Source organism: Falco naumanni, chromosome 6 (genome assembly GCF_017639655.2).
Source record: "Falco naumanni isolate bFalNau1 chromosome 6, bFalNau1.pat, whole genome shotgun sequence".
NCBI lineage: Eukaryota > Metazoa > Chordata > Aves > Falconiformes > Falconidae > Falco > Falco naumanni.
The window spans coordinates 28,915,266-28,932,062 of record NC_054059.1 but is presented as its reverse complement, the minus strand read 5'-3'; the positions used below and the strand labels follow the sequence as shown (position 1 = coordinate 28,932,062).

The 16,797-nt window shown below is 40.5% G+C and overlaps 1 protein-coding gene across 1 annotated transcript in view; it reads left to right on the top strand.

Annotated features, from left to right (window-relative positions):
* The first annotated feature begins 5,503 nt into the window (after positions 1-5,503).
* NOL10 (nucleolar protein 10) overlaps positions 5,504-16,797 on the top strand; it is a 53,199-nt gene continuing 41,905 nt past the window's right edge. Inside the window, exons 1-9 of the mRNA XM_040598511.1 lie at positions 5,504-5,618; positions 6,086-6,131; positions 6,857-6,955; positions 7,749-7,826; positions 9,700-9,737; positions 13,696-13,832; positions 14,614-14,679; positions 16,114-16,174; positions 16,686-16,771. Of these exons, the coding sequence (XP_040454445.1) occupies positions 5,553-5,618; positions 6,086-6,131; positions 6,857-6,955; positions 7,749-7,826; positions 9,700-9,737; positions 13,696-13,832; positions 14,614-14,679; positions 16,114-16,174; positions 16,686-16,771 (677 nt within the window). The 5' untranslated portion in view covers positions 5,504-5,552. The remainder of the gene's footprint in view (positions 5,619-6,085; positions 6,132-6,856; positions 6,956-7,748; positions 7,827-9,699; positions 9,738-13,695; positions 13,833-14,613; positions 14,680-16,113; positions 16,175-16,685; positions 16,772-16,797) is intronic.

Here is a 16,797-nt window from a genome sequence, read left to right as displayed (position 1 = left end):
TTGCCCGGTGAGGCGGCCGGGGCGGAGCGGGGCGGCGGGGGCCGGGCGGGCGCTGGATGGCCGCCGCCGAGGGGCGGGGGTGCGGGGGAGGCTCCCGCCCGGCGGGCAGGGCTGTAGGGGCGCGGCAGCCCCTCCGCAGCCGGCCGCGGCTCTGGCAGCTGTCTCTTTTGCTTCTTTTGCTGCCCTTTAAACTCGCGCAAAATAGCGCAGCGGCCGTTTGTTGTTACCAGACGCTGACTGCCCTTAGCAAGTCTGAAGGTTCTGGAATAATTCAAGAAACTCTTAGGATACCTTCGTTGCCGGGAGTTCCCGGTATTTCACAAATACGCGGTGCAGAGTCTGCAAGGTAGCGGTGCTTCCTCCCCTGGCGATGCTTCTTCCCTGTGGCTTTTAGTCCTTACGAAGTCTTGAGTTTGCCTTACGTTGCCTTAAACCTCCTTAAGATACTGGGACTGTGTCCTAGGTCTTGTGGAGTCCTGTTCTGCTGAGCCTTCCACACTAGAGCCCCGAAGGAAACAAACGTCTGAACGCTTCAGGTACCTTTGAGCGGCATCTTTGCAAGCAGGAATTTAACCCCCTCAGACAGTACACGGTGCATCCCGTTCTCATTTTCCAGTTGGGTGATCTAATCACCATGCTGTCTTACAGCGCTCGGGCAATCTCTCCCGTTACTGGGGTTTTCTTCAAAAGACTGAATTTTTTTCTCATGTCTCTGCATATCAAATGTAAATGAAGCCCCACAAGGAAGTAAACAGAAAGATGCTCTTGGCTTTCCATGTGATCTGTCCTGAACTGAGAGGATTTGAGATGCTGGGGCCAGGCACGTCTGGTCATGCACAGAAGCAGAGCTCTTGACACTTCCAAGAACCTTAAATGAAGGCCCCTAACAGGCTTCTGTACCTCTAGCACTAGGCAAAAGCAGCTGATGTAAGACATCCTGAATCAGAGCCTTGGACCTGGACTGTTCCATCTAAATCGTACTTTAGGTAGCTAACATGCAGGCCAAAGGCTCAGACTCTAAATTGATAGACTCTTTAGACTGGCCCAGGATTCATCTTCCCTTGCTTCTCTTTAACGTTTTTAGTGATATATAAAAAAAGCAATTTTTTATATATCATGTGTGGAGGAGGAAAGTCTCTACTGAAAGCTCTCCAGAAAAAGACACCAAAAAGATTTGTGGCTGAAATAACTATTCTGTCTGGTTTTTGGTTTTGTCTTCCCCCCCTGTTTTTTTTTCCATTTATTCTTTCTCTTTTTTAGGCTAATTAAATATCCAGTGCTTATAACTGTGATTATTCTGGTTCTTTTCAACCATGGTGTTCCCTAGGGCACAACAAAGGACTTTGCAGAAGTTGTGCAAAAACCCTAACATATTGATGTGTGTGATGGCATTCATAGAAATAGTGATTGTCTAATCTTCTATTTTTTTTGTTTCTTTAGACTATATGTTTTAATAATGAAAACAGAATTAGCTGATGTTTCAGTATGTACATCATGTATTTCTACCCATAAGAAGGGTCTGAAAGGTATAGTAAACATCATCACCTAGGTAAGGCAGTTCTTTCCTATCTCAAACCAAGTACAGTTTTCACTGGATCCTTGCTGCAGTCTCAAGCCACGGAGATGCTTTGCATGATTAATTTTAGAAATGTTACATTCTCATAAGCTTCTTAAATTTAGAATTCTGTCAGTTGACACTAGAGTTAACAGACGGGAAATGTTACTTGCTGCAGTAGCGCTAGCTGTTGGGGATGCTTCTGTACACACAGATATTATAGTGAATAAGGTAAAATCCAAGCTGAAGGGGTTGTCAGATTTCTAGATACTACAATATATGCTATTTCCTTCCTAAGTGTTTTTATTGCAGCAATGTCACTTTTCTTATTTTTTCCTATGGAATCATTTGCTTTTGGTTACTGTTATTACAGTGGAAAATATTATGCTACTTAATTTATCGGTTTAATAGAAAATTATCAAAGAAACATTATATTAATACCTAAGCAATGTCTGACTGAATGTTTTCTATTATCCCATTTTCTGGTTTCACTGTGACTTTTAAACGTTTTTTTCCCCCCATTATACATTTTTTTAGGCTGTATGAAGCAGCAGTGAAGGTGGAGGAGGGAAGGAGCATGCAGCACCACATGCCATGGGATATGGAGAGTGCGCCGCACACTTTGGCGGTAACACAGCTGTGACAGCTCATATCTCCCCTGCCATTTCCCTGACTGATCCTTGTGATGCCATGTGATCTCAAAGCTGTCTAATTCCCCCATGATCATCATGTGTCTTTCTGCTCCCTTTGATCCATCAAGACACTGAACCTTTCTCTGGCTTTGCCTCTCTCTCTGTTTATGAGCGCTTCCTCAGATGCCACACTAAGGAGCAAAACTCTGTCTCCAAACAGTCATTAAGAGTCCTGAAATATCCTACTTGAAGTATGTCCCAAGGCAAATTTCTCTAATGGATAACCAAAATTAATTACCTAGACAATTATGACATTGACACTAATGGGAATGTTAAGTTTATGTTTTAAGCTTGCAAATCAGCAACCACAGAGCTGTAGTTCTCTATAAAACAATTTATACATCTATCATGTGCATTACCTATTTAGTCCTCTAGTAATGTGTATGGGTTTTTTCCTCTGCTTAGAAAGAATCTTTTAAATCCTATTTCCTAGTTCTGTGTGTTTTATTATTATTGTAGCAATGTATTTAAAATTACAGTCTAATATATTTCAGTGAAGGAACTATTGACTAAGTTGATAATGGGTAATAAAATATTATTTGAATGGAAATATTTTTCTGTGTACTTTTAAGATCAGTGTGCAAATGACTTCTTTATTATAATTCTGTAGTGGTGTATCTATTTCTTAAATATGTTATTTGGACTACTGGTTAATCACTGTCTCTGTACCATTAAGTGCAGCAGAACCTCCCTGATGAATTGCTTTTGTACACTGAACATGAAATGCTGTTTCAATGTGAATGTACGTGGCAACTTGTACTTAACATAATGTATGTATGTGCTGAAGGGGCACTGTGCTGTCGTCATCAGAATCAGTAAAGGTAACATGCAGGTTGCTTATCACCACATTGTTGCACAACACTGCACCACCATGTCTGTCACCAGGTAATGCACATAGCAAATTCTGACAAAAGAGCAAAAGAAAAAGCAAGCAAAATGATTTGCTCTTGGTTGAAAGCATCCTGTATCACACCTGTTTTCAGTCAGTATACTTACCTGCTCATCTATGTTCATCTGGATGGAAAATCTGAACGCAACAAAGATTCATTATATATGGAAGCAAAATGCTTTGTCAAAGCTTCTCCTGCATTATTTAGATCCCGACTTATTTAACTCTGTAGCAAGTGTATCAGGCAGATTTGGCTGCTCTTAAGTTATCTGGATTGAAATGTTAGTAGTTCATATTCTAGTTGATCTTTTCTCCTTTGATTTTCTAAGAAGTCTTAAATGTATGACTGCCCAGGCTCAGATATATCAGCTCTTCCTGAAAACTAAATTTGACTGAAAAGAACAAAAAGTTAATTTCAAGCAACTTGAAATAAAGCACTGTTTACCACTGTGCAGCCAGAACCTCTGAGTTCTGCCCTTCTTTGTTTGCACTGTGATCAGTTAAATGCATCTAGAGAATGGACAAGAAGGTCAGGAATCCTTGTGCAGTCTCACCTAAAGAAAGTTATAGAATTCTCCAGTCTGTAAGAATCTCCAGTGTTTTACACATCTAGGAATTCATTGTAGGTTCAGTCCTCCTGACCCTTCGTAATGCCTTTCGAGGTGCCCTGGAGCATCCTAGTGGTCCTTCAGCTGCTGTTCCAGGATGGCACTGGCCTTCTGCACGGCTTGCGTCACACCAACCAACCCCCTGCAGATGTCTGGAAATCCTTAGGGCACCCCGAAGAGCACAAGACCTCGATGTGCGGACACGCGGATTCAACTTTAAATATCTATTAACAGTTAGGGGTGGCCTAAGTGATCAGGCAGTGGAACCTAGGGAGGGTTGGGCTCTCCCCGAAGGCGTCACCTGGTGGCTGCTGCCCTACATTGCTCCTCAGGCTTCGTTAGCTGCATTTACTAGGGGTGAGATTCAGCGGCCTGAGCTTCTAGTGCCACTTGAGATGTCCTTGCACACCCTGCCTGGCCTCTGAGCTGGAGAATCATAAAATCGTTTAGGTTGGAAGAGACCTAAAAGATCGAGTCCAGCTGTTAACCCAGCACTGCCAAGTCCACCACTAAACTATGTCCCTAAGTACCGCATCTACGCGTTTTCTCAACACTTCCACGGATGGTGATTCCACCACCTCCCTGAGCAGCCTGTTCCAATGCTTGACAACCCTTGCAGTGAAGAAACTTTTCCTCATATCCAATCTAAACCTCCCAGGCTCAACTTGAGGCCGTTTCTTCTTGTCCTGTCGCTTGTTACCTGGGAGAAGAGACCGACCCCCACCTGCCCACAGCCTCTCGGGTAGCTGTAGAGAGCGATAAGGTCCTTCCTGACCCTCCTTTTCTCAGGAGACCATGGGTTTTCCATAGGTCTTGTGTCAGCTCCATCTATGTGCCATGGATACCATATGGCATCTCAAACGCCACTGACAACCTACATTTAAGCAAGTGAAGCCTTAGGTCTCTGAAATGGGGGCTCGGACATCTAAGACCCACATAGGCACCTGTACTGGGGTGCGGCGATCTCCCTCAGCTTAACGCCCTGTAACACCAACTAGGGTAGAATCCCTGCTAGTCACGATATTGGTATCATCTTTGTTGCGATATATCATCCAGGGAATACCATATGTAAGGCTTACTTATGGTTGGATTCGATGATCTTAAAGGTCTTTTCCAGGCTAAATGATTCTATGGCTCTGTGATTATTTGTAACAGCTTCAGTTTGCATCTTGTACTGGTTATATGCCATTGTGGTAAGAATTTCGTTGCGATTTTAACTGGTCCTTGAAGATGTACACAGATGGCATATGTATCATTTCAGTCCTTGTTGTTGCTCTTCTAAGTTAGAAAAGGAACGGTCAGGAATTTTGCATGTCCCTTCTGCTCTAAAACCAGTGATGCTACAAAGCAATAAAACCGTGCCTTTTTACGTCTGCTGACCAAGTAAACCCTGGATTCACCGTTTTCCACAGGTAACGGACACGGTTTGCTGTAGGGCGAGAACATTAACCCTCCCCCAGCAGGCCTGCAAAAGCACCTCCTGCTCCGTGGTGACCCGGCGGCGGCCGGCAGGGCACCACAGCCCCGCCACAGCCCCGCCAGGCGGCGGCCCCTGCCCTCGGGCGGCACAAGATGGCTCCGGCCCGCCGAGGGGGGACGCCGCCGCCGCCCGCCACAGGCGCTTCCCGCGCCAGGAACGGACGGGCGGGGAGACGGGCCGCAGCGAAGCTGTTCCGCGGCGAGCGGCGGCGCTGGCCACGGCCGGGCCGCTTCCCTGTGCGGGGGATCGGGCCTGACCCACCAGCAGCCGGAAGCCCGCCGCCTTCCGCTTCCCCTCCGCCCGGGAAGAGGCGGGCCGAGTCGCGGCCATGCAGGTCTCCAGCCTCAACGAGGTGAAGATCTACAGCCTCAGCGCCGGCAGGAGCCTCCCGGAGGTGAGCGGCCGGGCGGCCGGGAGAGGGCCGCCGAGCGGGGCGAGGGGACGCGCTGCCGGGCCGGGCTCCCCTGCGGCCGAGTGGCGGGGTCCCGGGCTGCCCGCCGGCGGCAGGAGGCTCCGGGGGCGTGCGGGGCCCGGCGGCTGGCTGAGCTGCCTCTTCTCCCTGCGGGCTTGCGTTGAGTGTAACTAAAACCATCTGTAAGGATTTTTTAAGCTAAAAATGCGGTTTGAATGCGTGTATTTCTAACTTGTAGGTGTGTTATTCTACGGACCCTTAAAAACCGGGACTGTAAGTTTTCTCGGTGTGGCGTGGTTAAACTCATCAGCAGAAATTTTAAAATAATCAAGAAAAATATTATTAGCGGCCTGATGGACTTATGCTTCCAAGTTGGATAAACTTGTAAGTGATTCTCTGGTTCTTGCATGAATAATCTGCTCAAGACTGATTTATATATTTTCTTACAGTGGCTCTCTGACAGGAAGAAAAGAGCATTACAGAAGAAAGATGTGGGTGAGTTTTCCTGTCTCAGAGTCCTCAGTAATATTCCGGTGCACATATACGACATGCAAACCCACAGGGAGACAGCTTTAGTAACTGATAGCTCGTATTTTAAAAGCTACAAAATTAAAGATATAAATAGTTACTTCAACTTTCTGCATAGCTTTATGTGAATAAAGTATTACCAGTGTTGTTTTAAATTCAGACATTAAATATCAGTGTTGTAGATGATGAATTCCATGTATAGCTTATGGTAAAGTCTAACTATAAACTGCTCATATATATATGCTAATCCTACAGTGCAAGAGCATTGTCATTTTAGCTTAAACTTGTTATACAAAATATATTATTTATGTACCATAGAATGCGTTGTACAAGGAACTCAACCAACAAATAAGCACATAGTTAGTAGGAGGATGTAGTACATCATACAACATCTTAGTTGTGTGAAATGTATGATGAATATTTGCTACTATGTTATGTAATAGCTGGTTGCGTAGTTATCTCTGAATAGGCATTTATTTCGTGTGGAGGTAATGTGCTTTTCAGGATTAACAGACTGTATTAATCTGCTTGAAACATGTCAATTATACTTGAAAAAATCTTTATACTTGAAAAGATATTAAGAGATATTTCCTATACTCAATTAACTCAACATGCTTCCGTAAGAAACTATTACGTTTTTTTGGACCGATACAGTTGGGCTACCATTGCAAAACTTTTTTTTTTCTTTATAGATATTCGTAGAAGAATTGAACTTATTCAAGACTTTGAAATGCCCACGGTCAGCACAAAGATTAAGGTATCAAGAGATGGACAGTATATTATGGCAGCTGGTGAGTTAATGAAGTGAGTCTCTAGCAGAGGTCAAAAATGCTAGAAAATCTTGATTGCAGAATGACAGTATTTCAAATAGAATTGATGGGTTCATTTATAAGTGGAGCATTGAACAGAGTTTTGGAAGCTTACTCTTAAGATGTGATACAGTGGCTGTCTTGGTAGCAGTATTGTGAAGTACTTCCTTTTGGAATACAGATGTTCTTAAATCATGAAACAGTTTGGGTTGGAACGGACTGTTGACAATCATCTAGTCCAACCACTCTACCACCAGGGGGTTGTAATTCAATTAAAAACTAAATTGTTTATAATACAGTTAAAGACTAATTTCTTAATTATTTTTATTGTACGTACAGAAATTTGCTTTAAATAACTTTTGAACATCATTGTTCCAGTATTGTTTTAAAGGATGGAGGATAATGCTACACTTTATAACTGTGAAAGGAGGATCTAACCATGAATACTTTAGTAGGTGTTAATGGCATAAGGAGACTTGCTCTTTCAGACTGACTGGAAGGTATTATTAAAATCTGTATGATGTATCTGGTAATCAGAAGAACCTATGTACAAGCAGGGTGCTTTCAGGCACCAAAGACAAAACTCAGGCTGTAAGGTTATGTTACTGAGGGTCATGTTTTTCCAGTCACAGAGACTTTGGTAAGATCAGAATAATTACAGTGAAATGCAGTAAAGCCTGTATATGTAAAACATTATATTAAAAAAAAAAAAAAAAGAGCTTTAATGTTATCTTTTTGTTTATTTTTTTTACTAAAGATCAAATTATTCTTTCAGGAACTTACAAGCCAAGGGTCCGCTGTTATGATACCTATCAGTTATCCCAGAAATTTGAAAGGTGCTTAGATTCTGAAGGTTAGTATAAGCTATGGCTGTTAGCACAAGATATCTTTCATATGTAATTCAGTTCGGACTCAAGCAGAAATCTCCCTTGCTGCGCTGAGGAAACAGAATGTATTTTGGGAGAACACAAGAATCTAGATTAAAACATCACCTGGTCTTTTATCTCTGTTTTTCCCTTCTCCTCCTCCTTCACCATTCTTTACTCTGTTGGAGTGGTGTGAAGAATGTAAGATTTACCTTGAGCCAGTAAGTGTGGGACTCAGAGTGAGTGTGGCTGAAGTCTGTCCTCTGTGCAGGGAATGTGATGTGGGTGTGATGGCTGGGTAGTGGCCAGATCTCCCTTCTTTCCCCTTCTGTGAAGCAGTAAGGTAGGAGAAGATACTGTGCTTGCATTGTCATTACTGAAATGAGTTCTCACTCTTTTCTCTCTGTAGCCCAAGCTCAGTAGGTGAATTACAGGGTAAAGAGAATTCCCTGAGAATGGGCTGCCTTGTTTGTTTGGTTTGGTTTTTTGTTTGTTTTCTTGGAAACAAGATACTTAAGGGTAGGTGGCATCATCACCAAGGCCCTAATTACAACTTGTTTGCTACTCATTTGGAGGGAGAACAACTGTGGTGAGGCAACCAAGGAGCCATCTAGACAATGAGAAAGGGAGAATCTGCTGGCAGTTAGATGAGGGGAGGAGTTCAGAGCTGCTGTGGCTCTGAGTTTTGAGGTGCATAGATTTGGAGAGAAGTGGGGTTTTTTTGGGGGGTGGTGGTGGTTTGGTTGTTTTGGTTTGGTTTTTGTTAGAAGTCTGATGGGTGAAAACTGGGATACAGGGGTGACCAAAGCAATGAGGGTATGAGCATAGAGTGGCAGAAGTCCTAAATCATTATGGAAGAATGAAACGGGTTTAACTGTGGTGTATGTGAAAGTGATGTGAAAAATAAAAATAAAGAACGGCTAAATTAGGTCAGGAAAAGTGCAGTAGAGCGTGATGGTGTTTCTTTACCCTGTGTGTCAGGACTACAAGGAGTAACATAAGGTGAAGGGACAGTGCTACAACATAGCAAGAGGGGAGGTGGTATGGGCAGGGTTCAGAGAGGCTGCAGAGAGGAAGGTATGGCAAGAGTGAGACCCACTTTAGAAGAGTAGGAATCATTGTAATAGTAAATGCTTGCTGGTGATTAGAGCTTAAAGAACATTTTTTGGAACTGGCATCTTACTAGATTGCGAAAGTATGTTTAATTTGAAATGTAGCAAAGAGTCACTTCAGGTAACGTTTAAATGAGCTACTTCATTTAAATGGAACCAATTTAGATGAAGCAGCTACTCCCTAATGTTCCCAACCCAGCTCATTTAAAACTAGGCAAAGTTCACTATGTTGTAGTGTTTAGCAGGGATAGTAGCTTCCAAATCTGTGATATTTTTTGAGCCTTAAAACTTGTGAGGAAGTGCTGACCCCTTAGAAGGATTGTACATGCAGGTTTGTGCATAGTATGTCTAAACTCGTGTCATTTTTTTTTAATCATGTTTGATGGATTACATGATGTGGTCCATGTCCATGGAACACTCACTGAAAACCATTTGATTAGGTCTTCCCCAGCCAATAAATACATGGTCGAGCGTTGTGTTGAGGAACGTGTCAAGTACACAAGAATGATAAAAAGATTACAGGATGCTTCATATGTTTCTAAAGTTTTAGAAAACTACACTATTTTGCAAATAAAGTTATATAATTAAAGATTTTATCACAATGTCTGCATTATGCATTGACACCTGTGGGGAATACTTATATGACTAAAGGTTAGCACCAATGTAAATATTTTCGGGATTTATGCCAATGTTTGCAAATAAGTTTGCTGACCTAGTTGACTTAAAATTCTCTTGCTCTCTCCTCTAGTGGTTACGTTTGAGATTTTATCAGATGATTACTCAAAGGTATGTTTAATGTTTTCAATGTATAAATGAAAAAATTGTTTAATATGTATATTAAAATGCATTTTCATATATAGTAAAGGCAGTCAACACAACTTTCAGAGTAGAAGAATTTTTGTTTCAGGAATTGTGAACAGGATAAACATTTTTTGTACATTCAAAATGTTGTTTCTGTGTCTCTTTGTATTATAATTTGCCTTACCACTTTTAAAGTCTTCTGTCTGTAGGGAAAAACTTCAAATAATGATCTGGCCTACAAACAAAATAATGTGAAAAATGGAATTAGGTGTTTTTTCTAGGGTAATGTTAAGTCGTAATCCTTTGTGACAAGTCATAAGCTGTCACACCATTTTTGAGAGGTGGGATAGCTATAGGTAAGTCAGTAGCCTCATTTGTCAGTGTTATTGTAGCTGTGATTATCATAAGTATATGAATGAGGCAAAGATTGTGGAGGGGAGTAAATATTTTGGGGTTTTGTTTGTGTGTTGTTTTGTTTGTGTGTGTTTTTTTTTTTTTTTTTAAATGAATAGCTGTACCTGGAGGAAACAGTTGAGTTCTTAGGACCATCAGCTCTTTTTCAGGCCCAATTCAGTTACTGCTTCTAATGCTATTTAACACTTAGCTTATTTCTTCAGCTGTAACAGTTGGTGTAATAAAAGGTGTTACTTCTGTAAATTTTGCTTTTCTGATTCATCAAAGTATTGTTTCAAATTAAACATTAAATTTAAGCATACAATTTTGCTGATTTCATTAGGACAAGCTGTTGTTTTTTGGTGAGCTTTTTTTTTTTTTTTAAGTGTTTGTTTTAATACTTTTTTCTGAGAAGAGACCTTAGCATTTCTGATACAGGTTTGTTTCAATAAATTTTACTGTTTGATGAGAGACATTATCATCTAGCCTTCTGTCTTTAGTCTTTTCAAAAAAATTTCCAGTGAGATTTCCAAGAATGTGTCTGAATTCAAGTAGCAGAAGGCAGGAACTGGGACAGTATAATAGCCTCCCACTTAGCTGTCTGAGGGAGGTTGTTTCTGGTAATACAGGCCAAACAGTTATTTGGGAGACTGAGGAACACATTGTGTTCACAAATTTGTTTCTGACTGGTTACAAACAGTAAGGCTTGTGTGTGTGTTCAGCTGAAATTGGTACTCTATTTCGGACTGAAGCCCTGCTTTCAGTCCTTAATACAACCTTAATGTTTAATTTGATTTTCCGAAAACGTACAAATCATTAGAAAGAAAACTTAATTTCAGGAAGCTGTCATAATGTTTTGATCATGTTAGAAAAAGGGAACATTGAGGAATTACATTTGAAATTCTTAGAATCATAAAAAAATTGATTGGAAGGGGATCTTCAGGCGTCCTTTAATGCTTGAACAGGACTGTCAAAAACTGCAAGCATATGGTGGTTCCACAAATTCACTGAATAACTTGTTGTAATGCTGTACTACCTCGTTGTAAAGAATTTTTCCTTCCTGTCCAACCTGCCTGTGAAAATCTGAAATTTTCACTGTTGCTATGGCAAAGGGTTTGACTTGTCATTTTTGTAACTGCACCTCATTTGCTGGCTGCTATTAGGTTGTCCTGCAGGGTGCTCTTTGCCTGACTAAACAAGCTAAGGTTCTCCCAGCCTCTCCTTCTTTTGTACATTTTGTCTTCTGCCCCAAACAAAACATTTGTCTTGGTAGCCCTTTTGATGCTCTCAACATCTCTCTTGAATTTGGGGCCCCAAAACTGGACACACTGCCTCATGCTTTGGTAGCACAAGGAAAATAGCTTTTCTCCAGTTTGCTCCCACTGTCTCTGCAATGTTGCCTTTTGAGGCTTATTTGCATTTTCACAGTGAGAGGACACTGTTAGCTTTTGGTTATACTGGTATCCATAAAGCCAGTTACACTTCTCTAGTAAGTTGTAGTCTTGGACTGAGCTTCAGACTTAGGAGAGAGTGGTATCTTTTTTTTCTTTCACAGCCTTTTGCAAAAAGACCTGTATTTCTGATTGGTATTTTTGCCACATGCTGGTGGCTATGCTTTTGCTACCCTCAGGTTGAAGTTTTCTGGCAGTGACCAAAATCAATTTAGTATGAAGGAAAGACAAACATGATTTGCAGTAAGTTGTATGCACTGCTAATGACAGAGGACACAAATCTCTTCAGGTTCAATATTGTAGAAATTTATCTTTAAGTTGAAAATTACTAGAGGTAAAGCGATCACTAGCAGAACATCTGGTTGGTTTTGGCAGCTATCAAAAACTTTGTGAAATATCTTTGGAGCTAGAGCAGGTGAGAAGAAAATTCACTTTTGTCCTTGAAAGCAAACTGCATCTTCTCTCTTTCCTGGTAGTAAGTTTTTGATGGCTTACTGGTAGTGAACTAAGAGAATGTGATATAATTTAATTTTGTGTTCTCATAGTTCATGTAGCTTCTGTACTGCATGAAGATGCAGGCATTTCTTCTATAATAATGACAGAGAAAAGATTTGATCTGGGCGTTGTTTCAAACAAATAAGTAAAGAGCTTTGCTTGTTGTAAATCTCCAGTTAAAAGCATAAAGGCATTAAGCATGCAAAGGATTGATTGGGATGCAAATTAAAAACATCATTGTACAACACCAACTGTGCAGCTGCATCGGTAATCTCGTATCAAATCATAGTTATGGGGACAGGTTGCCCAGAGAAGCTGTGGATGCCCCATCCCTGGAAGTGTCCAAGGCCAGGCTGGATGGGACTCTGAGCAACCTGGTCTAGTGGAAGGTGTCCCTGCCCATGGCAGGGGGTTTCTTTACAGAAAACTGTTCTGTAATTCTGAAAGATGATACTCTACTTGGTCTTGGACCAAGGTGAGTGAGTCCGTGGATAAATGTTGAAACACTAGGGTTTCTGGTATTAGAAAAAGCAGAATTAAGGGAGGACTTAATGGTATATAGGCATGAAGTACCAGCCAAGGTCAGTCTGTGTCTCGTAAGGGAGGAGTATACAGTTATGTAAAGACAACAGATTTAAAATAACTTTTGTACCTCGCATTTCTTGAGGTTCTCATCCATTGGTAACAATATAGTCCAGCAGTAGGAAATGTAGAGTCTTCATTGTCTACTACTTCTAGAAGATGCATGGACTATACAGATTTGAAACTAAACTAGCACTCTTTTCTAATCTAAGCTAAATAGAGATGGGGCTCAGAGTCAAGAGTTATCCTGAGATTATCGATACAGTTTCAGTTTGTATGCATCATGGCATGAGTTTGGATCAGGCCAGCTGTTTCTTCATCACACAGTGCTTGGGTATGGTTTGAGGTACAGCATGAGTGTAACGGATGGTGTGGATGATGCTGTCTCTGGAGTGGGAAGAATTCCTTCATATGATTTGAGTTGTGCCATGTTAACTTGCCATCAGGACTATAGGGGCAGGTTCTGGCCTATTTTATTTACTACTAGTTAGCCTAGTAATTCCTCCCTGAGGGGTTTTGCAGGACTGAGATGTTTGTCTAAGTTTCAGAAAGAAACAACGTGCTTATTCAGTTGGCAAACAACAACAACAAAAAAAGCACAGAAGTCGTTGGTGTCATTATTGGAATGCTGCCATGCGTCAGGACATTCATGTGCTTAGTACCTATGAACATATTGATGTCTGCGTGGCATTGTACCTGGAAGAAGTTAACTGTCAGAAGTATAGGTGTTAATTCTGGTGCAGCAGAACACTGAGATGGCTATACTGCTTCTGGTTGCAGAGTCACTTTCAGGATGTCGCATATACTCTTGTGAATATTCATTTAATGTTTATTAATAAAGCTTTTTGCTGTGGCTAATGAGAATGATGAAGCAGTAGTCGATTCTGTCTTTTTAATAGAAATGGTTTGAATGAGTTGTGATAAACTTGTCTGTGAACTTGAAAAAAATCACTGTAAGACAAAGACAAATTGAGGAGATTGTCAGCTTCTGTATGTTTCAGTGCTTTCTATTTTCTTTTCAGATTGTCTTCTTGCAGTGTGGTAGATTTGTGGAGTTTCATTCGCAACATGGCCATTACTACAAGACAAGAATACCAAAATTTGGTAGAGATTTCTCTTATCACTATCCATCATGTGACCTGTATTTTGTAGGAGCAAGGTATTGATCAAGTGTATTACTTTGTTTCACGTGTATTACTTTGTTTCACTTTTTTAGCAACGTCTTCCAGGAATAAAATGAACAATGAAATACCAGAAAAGTTAAAAATTGGAAGAAATGGCAGTTCCTTCCAATTTAATAACTGAGACTGTTTGTGAAGAGTAGAAAATATGGGAAGACTAATATAAATTCAGTTGCTTGTACTGTTTTAATACTTTTTTTCCCTTTGATTCTTAAACTGGGTACATTATATGTTAGCAAATTTGTTACAAAAAAATCTCAATTCAGTGTACTGTTTTAAAAAGTGATTAGCATCTAAGTGAGGGAAGTTAAGTAACTTTTTCTATCCTGGTTGGTGTTTTGTTGCTGTTAAAATGTGAGTCAAATCACATATAATTAGTTGAGTTTGTGAGAAATCATAGTAAAAATAAAATGAGGTCTTCAGGATTTCATGCAAAGTAAGTAGCAATTTAAGATGTAACATAAATCATAGGAAACTGAAAGATCCTAAAAAAGGAATTAATGCTTCTTTTCCCTGGAAAAAGAATAATTGGTAGGATATTGCAGTGTAATAAATATCTTTGGTGAACATGCACATTTTTCTCTGTATTTTTAACACTGAAGGACAGATTTGTCTTAGTTTTTAGGTTGTGAAACCTGAAAATTTTATATTTAAAAATTCCTGTTGACCGCCTGATTTTACTATAACTTCTTTAAATTTGCAGCAGTATTTTTCAGTATTTGTAAGAGAAAAGAGTAATTTTGAATTTTTCCATTGTAGTTCTGAAGTATACAGGCTGAATCTGGAACAAGGAAGGTTTCTGAACTCCCTGCAAACTGACGCTTCGTAAGTGATCTGTAATGCATGACGTCCATCTGTCGTCTTTCCACCAGGTGGAAGCAAACGCCTAGCATGCTCACCATCAGTACTGTATCTGAATGCTGCCCAAACATATTGTAGTGTTAAAAAGGAACACATGCCGAGCCTGAGCCTCATTTTATGTTCTGTAATTCTTTGTTCTAGTTTTTATGTTTTAATTGAGTTTTCTTTTGTGGATATTTTAAAATTACTTAATATGGACTTGTAATAGGTATTATATAACTTGATCTTAAGAGCATTTCATTAAAACTTTGCCATTATTGCTCAATTTAGCCATCATATAGAGATCTACCCACAGGGTATGTACTTTCCCAGACATGTCTTTGTCCTTCTGCTCTTGGAGTAGCCCAAACAGAATTTTTATATCTCCAGCATGTGTCTGATTCTTTTGAAAACCCTACCAGAGCAGGAGCTGGGCTGCTTTAATGTGGGGAGAAGCAGATGAGAAGAACAGACTCACCTCGATAAAATGTCTAGTTGGTGGGCAACAGCTGGTGTTCAGTGGGTAGGATAGCTTAATGGACAAAGCAGTATTTGGGAAGGCACAATACAGAAACTGAGCAGCAGGAAAAAAATAAAAAAGGTGGGAAAATCCTGGAGTGGAAGAGCTAAAGGTGTAGTGTAAAATCTGAATTACAGAGGTGAGACTTGAAGTTGGGAAAAGTTGTGAGGTGGGGGAGTTGGATGAGTTACAGAATTAGAGGTGGAGGGCTTTGAATGGAAGAAGTTGGAGAGTACTGGGAAGAGTGGTGTGTAACAGCAAATATTTATACTTTGGAAGAACTGTTGGAGAAATACAGGGCTCTGTTGAGAAATATGGTACTTGAGTGAGGGAGGGGAAGACAGGCCATTCATCAGAGTATGTGGTAGATGTAAGCTTGAGAACATAAGTATTTGGGAAGACCTTTTGCCATAATTGAGTTGTTTAAGAATATAATGGAACAGAGCAATATGGCAAGGCTTGGTGGTAGGTGTGGGCAGAGAAATGCAGAAGCATTCAGGTTGGAGAGAACCTCAGAGCCCAGCTTCCTGCTGAAGACGTGATCACACTGAATTCTGATGAGTTTTCCCAGGGGGTCTTAAAAACTCCAAGGATGGAAGTTGCACGTCTTCTGTGGGCAACCTGTTCCAGTGCTTAATTATTTGCATAGCATTAAAATACTTTCCTTGCATCTGGTTGGAACCTTACCTGTTTCAAGTAACCAGCGCTGTCTCTGGTGGCTCCAAATTTTTGGTCAGCCTCTCAGAGTATAGGAGGGTGCTATTAAAGCAACCAGTCCCTCCCTAGGGCCAGCTTTTGCTTTTCCAGGCTGAGCATTAGGGTACATGATTACAGGAATCTTTTTAGTTGTGTTAAATTATTCTGAGGTCATTAAACTTAACTCTTTTTTTCTTTTTTAGAGAGAGTAATGTCTGTGACATAAATCCTGTACACTTCTTGTTCGCTATGGGGACGGCTGAGGTAAATGTTTGCATTCCTTATATAAAAAGGGCAGTATTGTGTGTTTCTTTTTTTATATTAGTTTGCCTGAGGATGAGAAGAAATCATGACAGGAACTTAATTAATCAATTTGATCTCATTTGCTAAGTATAGATCCATTAAATAAGGTGACTTTTTAGAGAATAGTGCAAATACAATTTCTGAGCTACCTTGGTTGCTGAGATGCTTGAGATTTAGCAGGTAGGAGAGAAAATAATGTTACCTTGCTATGCAGTACAGCTGTCTGTAGAAATTAGCTAGCATGTGTACCCTATTATCTTCAGAAATTTAGTGTTAGTGATTTTGATTGAGGTCACATTTTTTAAAAATACCAGTGAAATATGTGGAGCTTGTATGCTATTAGAACAATTCATGTCAACTTGGGGAACTTGGTTGATTATTCATAGATTAATTCATAATTTTCTTTAAACACTTTCAGAGTACCTGACTTCTGTTGGATAAGCTTGAAATATATTTTTTTTAAACTGTTTAGGGTAAAGTGGAATGCTGGGATCCTAGAACTAGAAATCGAGTTGGTGTGTTGGACTGTGCTTTAAGCAGTGTGACAGCAGATGCAGAGTGAGTAAAGGCTACCTTTCAAAGTG